The sequence below is a fragment of the Acomys russatus genome, chromosome 20 (assembly GCF_903995435.1).
Source record: "Acomys russatus chromosome 20, mAcoRus1.1, whole genome shotgun sequence".
Taxonomy (NCBI): Eukaryota; Metazoa; Chordata; class Mammalia; order Rodentia; family Muridae; genus Acomys; species Acomys russatus.
Window position 1 is genome coordinate 31,681,351 of NC_067156.1, and position 15,014 is coordinate 31,696,364.

General features: G+C 41.4%; 1 protein-coding gene across 2 annotated transcripts in view; it reads right to left on the bottom strand.

Moving 5' to 3' along the window:
* Jakmip2 (janus kinase and microtubule interacting protein 2) overlaps positions 1 to 15,014 on the bottom strand; it is a 59,498-nt gene that overhangs the window by 29,145 nt on the left and 15,339 nt on the right. Inside the window, exons 5-12 of one of the 2 annotated variants that reach the window (XM_051163928.1) lie at positions 11,405 to 11,551; positions 10,670 to 10,810; positions 8,781 to 8,837; positions 7,761 to 7,880; positions 6,771 to 6,899; positions 4,646 to 4,729; positions 3,892 to 3,954; positions 328 to 426 (exon numbers count right to left, since the gene is read on the bottom strand). In XM_051163928.1, coding sequence (XP_051019885.1) covers positions 328 to 426; positions 3,892 to 3,954; positions 4,646 to 4,729; positions 6,771 to 6,899; positions 7,761 to 7,880; positions 8,781 to 8,837; positions 10,670 to 10,810; positions 11,405 to 11,551 — 840 coding nt within the window. The remainder of the gene's footprint in view (positions 1 to 327; positions 427 to 3,891; positions 3,955 to 4,645; positions 4,730 to 6,770; positions 6,900 to 7,760; positions 7,881 to 8,780; positions 8,838 to 10,669; positions 10,811 to 11,404; positions 11,552 to 15,014) is intronic. The other variant, XM_051163929.1, reaches the window with a different exon arrangement.

A 15,014-nucleotide genomic window follows, 5' to 3' on the forward strand; every position in this document is an offset into this window, starting at 1 on the left:
TTTATTAAAAAAAAAATTTTCCCAAAACAAGCACGCCAAGTTTGGCCTGATTAATGTAGGTATTTTCTAAAATCAGTCACCCAGCTGTCAAAAAAACCACGGTCATTATGAGGACAGTCCCAAGCGTCCACAAGATTTATCACTGCCAGTCCCACAGAGCGGGCAACACTTCTAAGCCATTTAGTCTCGATTGTCACAGCCATATTATCTTGAACTAACTCTGGGGTCCAAATAAGACCCTGAAATGCATAACTAAGGCCCTGGGTCCTAACGCGCTCTGCCCACGTTGTGACCATGTCATCATTAGCATCAGCAGCATCTCCTTACTTCTAGTTCTAGGTTGCGAAATTCCAGCAGCTCATTCTGGTCTCTGGCATCCTGCAGTTCCTGCTGTAGCCGGTGATTCTCTGCTTCCTGTTTCTCTATCTGATAAAGTAAACCTTGGAGTTAGGTGAGCACAGCAAGGAGCGCCTTGGCAAAGCAAGCATGGATAGCTTTCATCTACTCAGTGAGTCAGGTTTGTCGGAGATCATGACAATAATCCCAAAGGAGATGTGGTTGAGGCAGGCTTGGCTTTCCTTGTACCCATCTTCCTGCTAGTGTTGGGAGACACCAGGCAAATGCAATAAGAACCTTCCTCTAAGTATGAAGGCTGGAGCTCCTCTAGACAGTGAATTTGAAACCTGCACATGTCCCAGTGTGCCAGGAATAGATTTAGGGGTGTTTGTGAGGGAGACTGACACCCATCTCTGAAAGTACCAGTTCTCACAGGAATAATTTTACTGTTAGTTTACAACTTAGAAGTATATAAGGTTATGGCTACAACCTAACCAAGTCATGCCCGTCACCTCAAACAATGTTTTGTATGGTGGTAAGACCTGACATATATTTTTGTAGGAATTCTGAAATACATAATAATTGTTTTAAATAGCTCTTACATATAAAATTGAGAATTGTTAAAGAGAATGATGTGAGAGTCTGTAGTATGGAATTCTAAACCTTAGAAAACTGTTAACCACCTGATCATTCAGTATTAAATGTTACCAGTGTTGCTTCTGCACAGGCGCGTGTAAGCATGCAGACACACACACACATACACACAACACACACACTCATAGTCCTGATCTACCCTATGATTCTAAGAGCATTCTCTGTCCCCATCTGCCTGAAAAACTCTCCTCTATCTTTTTTACTATAGAGGAAATCATTTACTTCCCTGCATGTCAAGCTCTAAGTTCCATAAGAGCATCTGGTAGCCCAAACACTCAGAAATGGTACCTCTTTCTTCATCGTCCTGTAGGAGGTTTTTTTTGTTGTTGTTTATTTGCTACTGTTTTGTTGGTTTTCTAACGTAGGATTTCCCTATGTGGATCAGGCTAGCTTCAAACTTCTGGCCTCCCATGATCCTGCTGCCTTAGTGTTCTGAGAAACTGGGACTATAGGTGCACACTGCCACACTATGGTCCTGTATAACTTTCTCAAGGGCACCCAGTACAACCCATGAAGCATGAGGCATGGGATTACATCATCATGTGTGGACCAGTGTGCCTTCCCCTCAGCCAGTGCTCATGTCTAAGACCCCTGTTGACCTTAAGAGAGCTGATCATCTTTATGTACTGTTTTCTTTGTCATTAACTATGGAGGAAGCATTGTGCACACAGTTTAAAAGCTTAAATGTAGAAACACAAAAAGAAGGGCTTTAGTGTAGGGTACATCTTATTTTCCAAAACATATAGCTGAAAATGCAATATGTAGGTTCTTTTGTGTGACTTCTGTTTTTTATTTAGAAGACATAGCTAAAAAAAATCCCTCTTTGGATCAAAGAAACCAAGAGACTAAGGGAAATCAGAAAGTATGCTGGGACTCAACTGCTTGATAAAGGATTTTAACAGAGCATCACTGGGCATCTCTGAGATTAGTAGGACATCAGCCGCATAGCAACAATGAGCAGCTGTGTGATATTAACTAATATGATCAACAAGGGTGTTATCTAACTCTGTGTCTTTCACCTGTGCTCGTGTCCCCTCCCCCCATGTGTGGATGCGTGTGCGTGTTTGTATGTGCATGCACCGACATAGGTGTGTGTACCCAAGGAGAGCAGAAAAGAGTGTCGTATCCTTGGAGCTGGAGTTCCTGCTGCTGTGAGCCACCTCCTGTGTGTACTGGAATTGAACTCTGGTTTTCTGGAAAAACAGCAAGTGCTTTTAACTGCTGAGCCAACTCTCCAACCCCTCATCATGGACATCTTTAATGACATTTCAGAGGGTTTTTTTGTTTTTTGTTTTTTATAGGTTTTAAAAAATATTGATTTATTATGTATATAGTATTCTGCCTGCATGTGTGCCTGTACTCTGGAAGAAGGCACCAGATCACATTATAGATGGTTGTGAGCCAACATGTGGTTGCTGGGAATTGAACTCAGGACCTTTGGAAGAACAGCCAGTGCTCTTAACCTCTGAGCCATCTCTCCAGCCCTGTTTTTTCTTTCTTTCTTTTTTTTTTTTTAAATGAATCAGCTTAGATTACAAAGGAGATTGTCCTTCTTAGATTCTTATATTGGGTCTGTGATAGAATATTGTAGGAGACTGATGGATCTGGTGGCTATCGATACGATCAGAACAGTCATTTATAAATTTCACGTCATTAATGGGACTGACTTTTTTCTTCTCTCCCTTCTCCTTTCTATTTATCTTATTTATTTTGTAATACGGAGTGAACACAGAGCTTTACGCGTGCGAGGCAAGTCCTCCACCACTGAGTCCTCTTTCTCATTTTTCTTCTGAAAAGTCTCGCTAAGTTAGCCAGGCTAATCTTGAAATGTTGAACCCACTGTGTAGCCTTGGCAGACTTTCCCGTTCTGACCTTCCTCGTGAGTAGCTGGCCACTTGTGCTGCCAGGCCCACCTAAACACATTTTATTTTGTCTAGAAGTCTTAAGGTCTGAATTTGGGACACTCAACACCTCCATACTTCAGTTCTGGCTCATCTGGAGAGAGACAGGATGCACTAGCCTCTCCAGACCAGACGAGAAAAGGACCGCCTTATCCCTCTCACTCTGACTAGAGCACAGTGGCCGATTTTTACTAGTTATCAACTAGGAAAGATTGGTGAGAATGAGGCTAAAGTTATTTCTACTTGATTTTGAATTAACCAACAGAATAATTTTCTATATTCAAAAAGCTTTCAAGTCTATTCCTGTCAAGTATAAGATTCGTTTTTAATCTTTCATTAGATGACAGAATATACCAAAGGAAAAGTTCCCCTTAACCTTGAAATGTTCCCTGGCATTAAATTGCCTCAGATCAAAAGCCTGTGGTTAATTATATCTATTGGGTAGAAGCGTATCTTAGTGTGCTGACCAGTTTCCTGGACCTGATGGCTTTTGTTTTGGATGCTTCTTAAAAAAAAATCAATCCTTTTCTTTAAGGAGTAAAAGAAAAGAAATAGCCAAGCTTAGCAAATATGTCTAAAAGTGAGAATATAATCTGTGTAAGTTGTAGCACAGATATATTCTGTCACTTTCTTACACAAAACAGCATGTACAGTGAGGGGTTTTGGAGGACGGGGCAAGTGAACAACCACACAGGAGATGCTCATGTGCATGCGTGTGCACGCACACATGTATACACACAGCATATATACGGTACATATATATGGTAACAAATTGGTGGGACACGGGAATCACGTCCTCACAGGTCTGCAGCCATGCACGAATGCCACTTAAGTGATGGTGATGGCGGAAATGGGATGCAGTTGAGCACGCAGCAGAGGACAGAGCAGCAGTAGAAAAACCTCCCCTTCCCTGGCCCCTGTGCCACTCCTGAGAGCATCCCCTGCTGCTCCTGGATCATCTCTTTCTCCTCTGCCCCACTAGGTGGTGCGCCCAACATACCTTTTCTAAAAGCTCCTGGTTTCTCTTAATGAAAAGTTGTTTATCTTCTACCCAGTGTGAATCCTGTTTGACAAAGAATATCGCGCAGTCAGCATTTCAGAGTGCCACGAGGGAGTTGTTATGTGTCCTCAAACCAGTTGGCCCGAGCCATGTTCTCCCCACCCGGTTTGCCTGTACAGCGTAACTGGCTCTGGTAAATGACATCCACCCTTGCTGGCTACCTTGCCAAAGACTCTGGGGCGAAAGTTGCCAGGAAAAATTAGCCCTCTTTCCATTGTCACTACCTCTATCTCTTCCTGTCTGAATAATCCAGGACCAGCCTTCTGGGGACTCAGAAGTGACCACACAGGCAAAAAGTGAAACAGGTCAGAATGCACACGGGCTCAATACATAATGAATGGAAAACATTAAAATGCAGAACCATATATGTAGCACAGAGGCAGAGAATGCAGCTTCGGGAGGGCAGCGCACTGCCTTGGCAGTCTGTGACAGCTCTAAGGTCTAGTTGACTGAGCTCCTCTTCCTCTGGCCTCTCTCTTGCCCAACTTTATTTGCCTTTACCGCTGTGGCTGGGTTTGCACTCTGGGCGAGTGACACCAGGGACAGGGCTAGTTTACATTCTGACACAGTTTGGGAAGGGTCACTGTGGTGAGCCAAGCCGTGTCCTGGGGGTGGCCCAATCATAAGGGTGAGCCAGAGGAGAGTCAGCATTGGACCAGGTGCCACTGCAGAAAACCCAGCACCAAGCACCCACCTGCCCTTTCTGAGCCAGTGTTGCCTCCAGATCTTCGATTTTGGCCTTGTACCTTTGCACCTCTGCCTGGAGCTGTTCTTGTGCCTGGTGAGACCAAAAGTTGCAGAGGCTGGTGAGTGACATGGCATTGGGTGTACTGTCGTCGACTAGTACTCAAAAGGTTTATGTAGGAGAAGGGTTTTCAGGAATAAGAGTATTCTGCTAAGTCACCTTCATGATCTAGGAAGATCTAGAGTCTTGAATAAACTTCTCTTGGTCCTGTTTGTTATCACGTTACTATGCGCTTTAGTTGACCATGAAATGAGTCCCCCATCACACTCCAGACTCAACACTAAGACTTCACCTCTAACGTGAGGTGAAATCCCTGTTGCCCAAATCCTTGCTAGGGACTCACCACTGCTTGGTCCACTCAAATTACCTTGTTTTCTGAGGGGGAAAATAAGTCTTATGTTCCTTTTCAAGTTCTAGGCATTCTTTCAGAGTCAACTTTGAGCTCTGATACCTACATCTAAATGGAAAACCTTTTATTTACTGTCCATTCCTAGGGCAGTATAAAGGGTTAGCAAATATCACTGAGAAAAACCTCAAATGTTGTATAGTACTGAGGCAAACACTTGAGTTTAGAACGCCTCTTTCTGATGATGGATGGCCTGTCCCAAATCAAACTTTATTTTAAAAATGTGTGTGTGTGGGGGTGGGTGGGTGGGTGGGTGGGTGTGTATGTATGTGCTACCACTTAAAAACAGAGACTTGTAATACCTATCTACCTTCTAGACTACTAAGAATAATTGCTGTGGCACCTCCTGGCACATTGTGATCCCTTCAAAAAGAAAAGTGGGGCAACACCACTGCAGAGCCATGCTTCTTTTTGTCTCTTGCCAAAGTCCATAAAGTAGGGTTTTTTCTGTTTGTTTTGCTTTTGTTTTTGTCTTTTGGTGTTCTGACTCTGTAGTTTGAAGACTGGGCTTGTGTCCTAGCATTAGGAGCCCAGGTGAATACTTTAACTTCATTACGTGCACTTAACTTCTATACTACCTTTTCTTCTGTAAATAGAAGAAAAATCGTAGTCATATGGCTGCTTAGCAGTCTCAGTTCAAAACATGGCGCACAGCAAGGACTGACTGACTGAATAAATAAATACATTTATTTCCTTCTTTCCTTCCTCTGCCCTTCCTTCTTTTTGAGAAAGGCCTATAAGCGACAATTGTGACATTCTAGAAAGAACTTGGATCCAGTGATATCTGAGCAGAAATCGAAGTTTTACCTCATACGAGCTGTGTGACATTGGGAAAATTCATTAATCTCTCTGTGTCTCACGTTCTTCTCTTGGAAGACACTTGTCTTAGGGAGCTGTCACCAAGATTCACTGAAATATTGTCTGTGAAATTCTTACTGAGTTGTATATGCTATGTTTTGCACTGGTTAATTCAGATAAGAACGTGGCTAATCGTTACTTTTGAAAAATAAACTAATTATCATTTTTAATCAAGAAACTTAAAATAAATGGATCATCAAAATCCAATATGGGTTAACTTAAAAATGTTAAGTTTTCAAGTAGTGAAAATAAGAACTACATATTCAACTATCTTTAAAGGAAAAAAAGCATTGATCTGTGCTAGTTCTTACATGCTTAGATCTGAAGTTTGTTAGAATTAAATAGAAAACAATTCAAACATCACAGAGGACAAAGGGCACAGAGAAAGCAGTGCTACTGACATTTTAATGGCCACAGTGTTTTCTAAAAATATATATTCTTTCAAAATATTTTTGTAAATTTAGTTAAAAAATTATTCCCATTACATCCCAACCATAGGCTCTCCCTCCCCTCCTCTCCGTCCCATACTCTCTCTTCCTCCTATCCCCTACTCCTCAGAAAAAGAGAGCCCCCCCCAACCCACAACACATCAAGTGCCATCAGGACAGAGAGCATCTTTTTCCCCTGTGGCCTGGCAAAGGGGAAATGATAGAAAGCAGGCAACAAGTCCATGTCAGAGACAGCCCCTGCTCCCCTTGCTAGGAGACCCCTGTGATCGCCAAGCTGCCCATCAGCTTTGTAGGGGTACAGTGGTTTTGTGATACAACCTCTGCAAGTTAACTCCAGAAGTTCTTTCAGGTCCACGCTCACCTTGGCTTCTCGCTCAGCATCTATTATGCCTCCAGTCTGTTCCTGCAAGAGGGCGTATGCTCTTTGGAGGGCTTGGTATTCTTTTGTTAATTGTCGAAATCGTAGCTCAGATTCTTCAGCAGCTAGACTCTTGGGGTTTGAAATACAAAAAGTCCAAAGGTTATGCTATATCTGTATCCTGTGTTCTGTGTGAAAAGTGTTATTTGCCCATTTTTGTAAAGAAGTATGATTCATTTTATTTTGTTTTTAATTCTGAAATATCGGTAAGAATGTAAATATATTGTATGTCCAAGATAGATGTTGGAAAAGCACATAGGTATTGCTTTAATGAAAAAAAAAACCAGTTATTTATTTTTTCATTAATGATTACTTTCCATTTGGCCTTGAATAATGCCCAATTTTCAATCCAAGTAAGAAGACAAATGCAAAGATTAGATCTAACTTAAGGCAAGGTATATATATATAAAATCTCAGATCTTGAGAGGTAGAGGCAGGAGGATCAGAAGTTTATGTACACCTCCAGCTGTTTAAGGAGCCAGGGACAGCTAGCATTACACGGAGCCCTGCCTAAATAAAACAGTGTGGACTGAGGGATTTCCCTCCCCTGACCCTGTTTTCAGTGTAGCTGAACCCTGAGGATCATTCTGAGGAAAGTGGACCACAGGACATGGACTTTACCTAACACTGCCTCAGATGAAATCTAGACACCTCCTAGCCTGGGTCTCTCCCCACGCCTTCCACAAATGAAGACTTTTGAAAAGTCACTTTTATTTTTGAGTTGAGTAATCCAGCTATGGAAGCCAAACTGAGGGTTTGGGAAGTCTCAAGAGTGATTGTGCAGCACAGTTGATGCTTACTTTCAGAGTGGGTGATGTGGAGTGTGATCTCAAGGTTGGTCACTGCTGCAGGACCACTTCGTGGTTTTCCTTCCCCTTAGAGGGAAGATTTGGTAACGATATCATGTAGCACTAGAGGAAAGAAAGAACTTACTTCATCCAAGTCGTCATCTGGGGTAGCGGGTGTCCGGTCTGTTCTAAAGGAGGTCACGGAGGATGTTTCTGAATCCATAGAGTCCTCATCATAGCCAATGAATGGATCCAAGACAGGCCTCTAAGTGGAGAGAAAGTTTACACTTACAGTACGACCAAAATTCATGAGAGATGCTGTTTTCAGACTCCATTCACTAGGGCAGATACAGATGACCATAGAGGCCATGGGTCCTTTAAGGCTTCCTTGGTGTAATACAAACACTAGGCAGGAAAACAAGACCGATTCATCCCTTCCCCATCTTGCTTCGCTTCTAACATATTCACAGGGAAATGTATGATGTTTGGCTGTCTTCCTAAAGCCTCCATCACAATGTGTTCACGTTACACTCCATGTCACGATGAGTTAATGCATCTTACTCTTTTTAGTGTTTAAAATCTGCCAAAGGGGCTTTGAAAATGGAGGCATCCATGTGAAGGAGGTCATGGGGCTCAACTCTGGTCTTCCAATCCCACATCCAAACCACCTGACACATGAGGTAAAACGCGAACACAGTGATTGAAACAATGAGGCGTGTGTGTTTTGTAAATGGCTATAAAAATAATGGTGGACCGAGAATGCTGTTATCAATAATACTTCCCAAGTGATAATAATGCAAACACAATCATTTACTGGACAAATATCAGAAGCTAACATGATTCAATATAAGATATCTATAATGTATATCTCTTTGTTGTTCTTAGGCTGTAACCCACCCACTTATCAGCAAACCTTTTTAACATTAAACCTCATGGTTTTCCCATTAGAGGATGTCGTAGCCTTTCAGGTTGGGAAACAGCAGTGCAGACATTTCCAGACCGAGAAATGTCAAGAGATTTTTTTTTTTTTTCTTTACAAGTAGTGCTCATGTTTTACTGCAGTTCAAGAACGCCTGATTTATCGCGTCTCTGCAGGAAGGCTTCTTGGCACGCCTTCCTTTCCTGGCTCTTTGTGGCAAAGGGCTGATAACAGTTTCCTCGTTACCTTGATTGGCTTCGAGCTTCTTCTGTGCTTTCTCCTACGGATGAGCTTTTCTCGATCCTAGGAAACAGATACGGACTTTTCAGAAGGTATATTGCCTCACATCCCCCACTAGTTTTCTTGTCGCGTTCTTATGCCCATAGCGGCCAGAAGAGGGCGCTGGATTCAGGGAACTGAGCTCAAGGGCCGAGCGACCTCTGCAGCCCCTTGTTTTGTTTTCCAAAGAGACTGTAGTTCTTCCCTTAAGGGTTATATATTTTTATCTGGAATACGCTTTTATTTTACAAAATTTGGTAGCTTTTCAATATGACCTGTCAATATTTTCAGAGTATATATATTTTTTCTGCCATTTAATCAAGAAGTACACTGTGGGCCTTCATTTCATACTAGAAAACAAATAACACCAAACACAGCATCCCACAAAGAGTAGTTGTTATGCTTTCCAATGCCCAAAATTAATTTGCATTCGTGGTGAGAAAATTGTATTTCTAATTAAAATGCAGATTTGTTTTTTACGTCTTGTTATTTCTTAGCACAGACAGGTGTCTCTTGACTATTTTTGGAAACTTGTTTCAAGGCTGCAGCTTGTAAGAATGAGACAGGAAGCGAAGTTTACTTTGTTGGAGTCACCCAGTTTTATTTTGGGAGCCATGGCTGTGGTTTTCTGAGAAACTAGGTGAAGACCTACCAACATCGATCAACTTCGTGACTCACATGCTGTGAGCAGAAATACTGGGACAACTTGGGATGTAATTATTAAGGATCCATGATTTTACTGCAAATTTCAACTGTATGTAACTCCCCAATCAATGGTAAGCTTACAGCTTAATTTGAGGGTGTTCAAAGCCAGATATTTCCCTAGACCATGGAATACATGAGATTTAGGAATTATCAAGGTAAGAAAAGTGACCCAGGCTTCACACCACATCTGAATATGTTTCAAAGCATTGGCATTTAGACTTAATTTTTGCCTTTATGTATAAAATATTTTGATCATGTATCTTCAATATGGCTGAACCTTTGGAAATTTACACATTGTATTCTTAGATTAGTCTTCTAATCTAGGAGGTGCACATTTAACATATGTGAACCATGGACAAACTGTAAAAGGTGAGTAGTAACTAATTACAAACAGAAGTAGAATCTCTTGCTCCTAATGGCAGTGAATCATCTTGTTCACCTACCCTAGAGAGTATTGCTGAAGAGTCATCATAGTTCAAGGCTACAGGCTGTGGCTTACTCTTTAAAGAAGAGGAAACAAAGATGCTATGCTCAGAATAGAGACAGAGAGGAGGAGAAGAAAGCCTGGAGGCTCAAGAGGTCTTCTTCCACCACACTGCTAACAGGAACCTTCACCAGACGCAAGTGGAGTAGCAGTAATCACCTAGCATCCATCAACCAGGAAGTGCAGACTGGAATTCCTGCTTTATCACTTAACTATGACGCTGCTCTTTACTCACAAAGCCTTTAACAGATTGCATCTATGTGATGTACACCGTTTAGCTGTTAGAAACAAGAAGTATATGGTTGTGTTTTTACAGGCAAAATAAAACGAAATAAAAAGAATTGCTGAGCTTCAGAAACCTGACAGTGTAAGACAGGATACACCCACCTACCCTATATACTTCCATAACGGTGCATGTGAGGAGTCCTTTAATACAGCGCATGCTCATGCTTCCAAACCGGTTGGCAAAGGGTTATAATTGGAAGACATAAGTCAGTTTCGTAGTATAAGACATTTTGGGATAGAGATTTTTGTACATAATTACATACTGAGCACATGAATATGGGCATTTGGAGTTAATCCAACATTATTAAGTGCTCCCTTATGTGTTGGCTGTTGGCTCCCCGCCCTTGAGAACAGCGTGGGGTTCACAGATGGGTTCACCTACCCTTGTGAGCTCGTCAATGATGTTCTGCTGCTCAATGACCTGTAGCTTGAGAAACTCGGTCTCTTGTTCTTCATTAGCTTGGTCAAGGTCATTCAGAGACTTCAGTTTCTTTAATGGTGGGTGAGAGGTTATTTTCTCTCTCTAAATTGGTGAGGAAGAAATTACAAGTGGAAACCGGTTAAAAACTCCCAAACCTTAGTCATTAATTCATTTGTAGAAACTGGGCTCTAGTGAATTTGAATATTGTCCCACTGTGTGACACACTTTTGTATAAAGTAACTAAAACCCTCAAGTCCATTGAGGTCCTTGGCAGTGTTCTGGAGATTTTTATAGCTATCATGTCTCGGGAGCCTTTTCAGGAATGCACTATCATATCAGTCATCCAATCATGATACAAACTATGCTATTGATTTCCAATCTATTAAACAAACCAGAAGGCAGGCATGACACCGCTCCACACCTCTGTGGTAAGGAGTCACCCGGAGGCTTGGCTTCTCCACTTCTAAGTGCATGAAGCGTGAGTGCATTCCTGGAAGAGCTCTTTCCATTCTGCAAGATTACAAACCCTGTACAATTCAGAGGCAAGACCTTGGCATGCTTTCTGCTTTAAAGTTTCCTTGCTTACTCAAGGGAAAATCCAAGCACCATCTAAGAGATAACCTCAGGAACACCCACTAGGTCAGGAGTAACACTAAAAAGGAAGCAGGATATTTTGTGGGAGTCTGTGATACACACCATTTCCGAATTTTCCTTGGTTACGGCTTTTAGTTTCTCTTCCATGCGTTGCAAAGACACCATCAATTCATCATTTCTCTTGGCGAGGCACTTGTTCCTTTCCAGGAGAGGTTTGCATTGTTTTTCCGTTTCCCGCACACGTTTTAACTGGGTATAAATAAATTAAAACTTGTTTCTGGTATCTTGAGGGAAATAGGGCAGGAGGGGTCAAGTGTGACAGAGGGAGAGCACCTCAGAAGTCACCTTGTATATCTCAGGATTGACTACTACGTTCCTATCCTCCATTTAGTGGATCAGTCTGTTCTATTTTCCTCTCATGGCTATTTTCTTTTTCCCTCCCTCCTTTCCCCCTCCCTCCCTCCTTTCCTTCCTTCCTTCCTTCTTTCCTCCCTCCCTTCCTGTCTCTTTCCCTCACTTTTTTCCTTCTTAGTAGGACCGTGCTATGTAGTTCTAGTAGCCTCAGAACTCCTATGTAGACGTAACTAGCACGAAACACCAGGAAACCTCTTACTTCGGCCTTTCCAGTGCTGTGATTAAAGGTCATGAGCCATGGTGGTTGCCTCTAATGGCTTCTCATCATAGTCCTCACATCCTGTCTTGTCTATTACCTTGACAGAGGTGCCACAGATGCTGCTGCTGAAAGTGGCCAGAAGAAGCAAAAGTTCTCTTGCTCCTTTTTACTTTCCCCACCTCACTCACCTATGCATGTCCAAACCCACTCCCGGACCAGAAATGACTTCTCATTGGCTCAAGAACATATAGAAGCGCATCTGAACCTCATGGCCACTAGAACCTGGTTTCAAGCCTCATTCTCTCCAACTTCATTACCTCCATGAAAGGTCTTGCTGAAATCTAAGGCAGCTTATATTTTTCTTTTGTTATCATGGGGACTGTTGTATATTTCATAGGATGCTTAGCGGCATTCCTGTCCTCTGCACATTAATGACACTAACACCCTGCTAGATGTGATGCCCAAATTGCCTTTAGCTTAGAAGCATGAGGCTAAATGAATGACTGTTGCCTTGTAATCATCAGTAGTCCTTCCTCTCCTTTTCAAAACTCTTTTGTTTGGTTGAGGTATTATAGTCTAATTTATCTAGACAGATTGCATTCCCATATTCAATTTCTAATGATTATCTTATTCTTTTCCTGGCATAAGAAAAATTATATCAGAAGATTTAAAAAATAGTTACTATTCTTAGGAAAATCTATGATATGGGGAGATACTGAGGAAGGAGAAAGTTACTTATGCAAATAAAACAAAATAAAACTCCATTTGTGGTTCTTGGCACTTCCCCAGTTTCATCCTCATCTCAATTGGAAAACTCAAATTTTATGATGAAGACAAACACATTGGTTTTATTTTTCATGAGGAATCTGTCACAACACTTAGTTTTGAGCTTTGGTATCTAAATCATTTGTATTTAATTTGCAGTACATATAAAGACAAATTATTCTCTGGGTTTATCATTCTAACCTTTTCCTCTTCTGGAAGTTAATGCCCTATGTTTTAAATATTCAGTGCGTACTATTCACAATCTACTTAGTGCATACTATTGATAGAAAATTCAAATCAGCATGAAAAGAAAGAACTGCCCAATTTTAGCACAGCATGCAATCATGACAGCTCTGAGGCATCCAACAGAGTGCTTCTTCAGAAAGGCAGGCCTTAGTATATAACAGAGACTGAAATTATACATATATGCTCATCTTGAATATATATTAATATACAGAGATTCATATGAACACTAAAGAGCCCTGCTATAGTTTAATTAATAACACATAAACCCGAGGTCAAGGAAAGAAAGTACTTTATAATTGTGAAAGAGTCGACATGCCAAAACAATTAGCAAATATTAATTTATACCTATCAAGTAACATAACTTCAAAAATGTATAAAGAATAATGGACAGAGCTAAGAAAAAGGCATAGACAAATTTACTGAGAGAATAAGTAGGCAAAAATATTAGAAGTATGTAGAAAATTTAAAACACAATAGCAAATTTGAACGAAGCTATAATAAAAGATTGTGGAGCACGTCTTTCTTTCCTGAGGATATAAGCTATTTCTAAAAGCCACCGTAATGGCTAGTTTTTGTCAACTTGACACAAGCTAGGGTCACCTGATAAGAGGGAACCTCAGTTGAGAAAATGTCCTGGATATTGGTCTGTAGATAAACCTATGAGGCATTTTCTTAATTAATGCTTCATGTGAAAAGGCCCAGCTCACTGTAGATAGTACTATCTCTTAGTAAGTGGTCCTGGGTGTGTAAAAAAAGCAAACTGAGCAAGCTGGGCTCAGCAAGCTGGTTAACACCGCTCTTCTACGGTCCCTACTTCAGTGCTTGCCCAATTTCCCTTCATGATGGGTGTGAACAGAGCATGTAAGCCAAATAAATCCTTTCTTCCTCAAGCTGCTTTTGGTCGTGTTGTTTTCTCATAGCAGTAGAAAGCAAATGAAGACACTGGCCCTATGTTATGGCCGTGAAGAAAACCTTAATCCAAAGGGAGCGAAATGTCGCAAAGTGTGGCGAATGTTAAGGAGTGACTAGTAACAGAAGAGAAAAAAGTTCTTTTAATTTACATGTTTAGAAACTGAGCCACACACTTTTTAGAAGAAACTTCATGGTATTACTTTTAAAAACAGAATAAAGTAGCAATACATTACAACACTCACAACTTGTAAGAAGTGACTAAAAGTCAGACATAGAGAGAGAAGCAATGGCCTAAAACTAAGGAAAAGGCCAAAATCGCTTTTACATAAACAACTTCATTAAAATATAACTCACAATTCAGTATGTCAAAATGTCTAATTTCAAAATGTTCTAATGTTAATAAGAAAATTTTGAAGCAGACTAGAAAAAGAACAAAATGCTGAGGGAAAATTCTAAAGGAGGCCCATCTGGCCAGTGGATATTTGACAGCTCCCCTAACTGCCTTAGGGAAGATAAAAATTAAAACAAAAGCCAGAATGCAAATACACCTCATGGCTGCTGAAATGACTGATGTGAACAATTGTCTCTCTGTGTTGCCAAATACATGCAGACGTTTAGGCCTTCACGCATTGGCACTGAGAACCTAAACTGTAACTTTCGGAACCAGCTGACCACATTGCAGGATCCAAAGCTCTATGCCCAGAGGTAACACGCATTTTCCTTCATCACAGATACATAGCAGCTGTAGCCTTTAACAGCCTAAATGTGCTTAGAAGCTCCATAAATACCTCTTAAGAATGGCTGAATACACAATGGACTACTACTAAGCTATTAAAAACAAGGAAATCTTGAAATTTGCAGGCAAGTGGATGGAACTAGAAACAACCATCTTGAGTGAAGTAATCGAGACCCAGGAAGGCACATGTGATATGTACTCACTTAGAAGTGGGTATTAGCCCAACACAGATGTCCTCTGAGAGACTCCTCCCAGCGGGGAATCAGGACAGACGCTGGGACTCACTGCTGGACTCCCTCCTAGACTCCCGAGTGAGAGTGGTATGGAAGAATGGGGGGATGGAAGGACCCAGAGGGGTCAGGAGCTCCACAGGGAGACCATCAAGGCTGGTGGATCTGGACCCGAGGGGCGGGGGAGGGAGACTGCACAAACTGATGCAC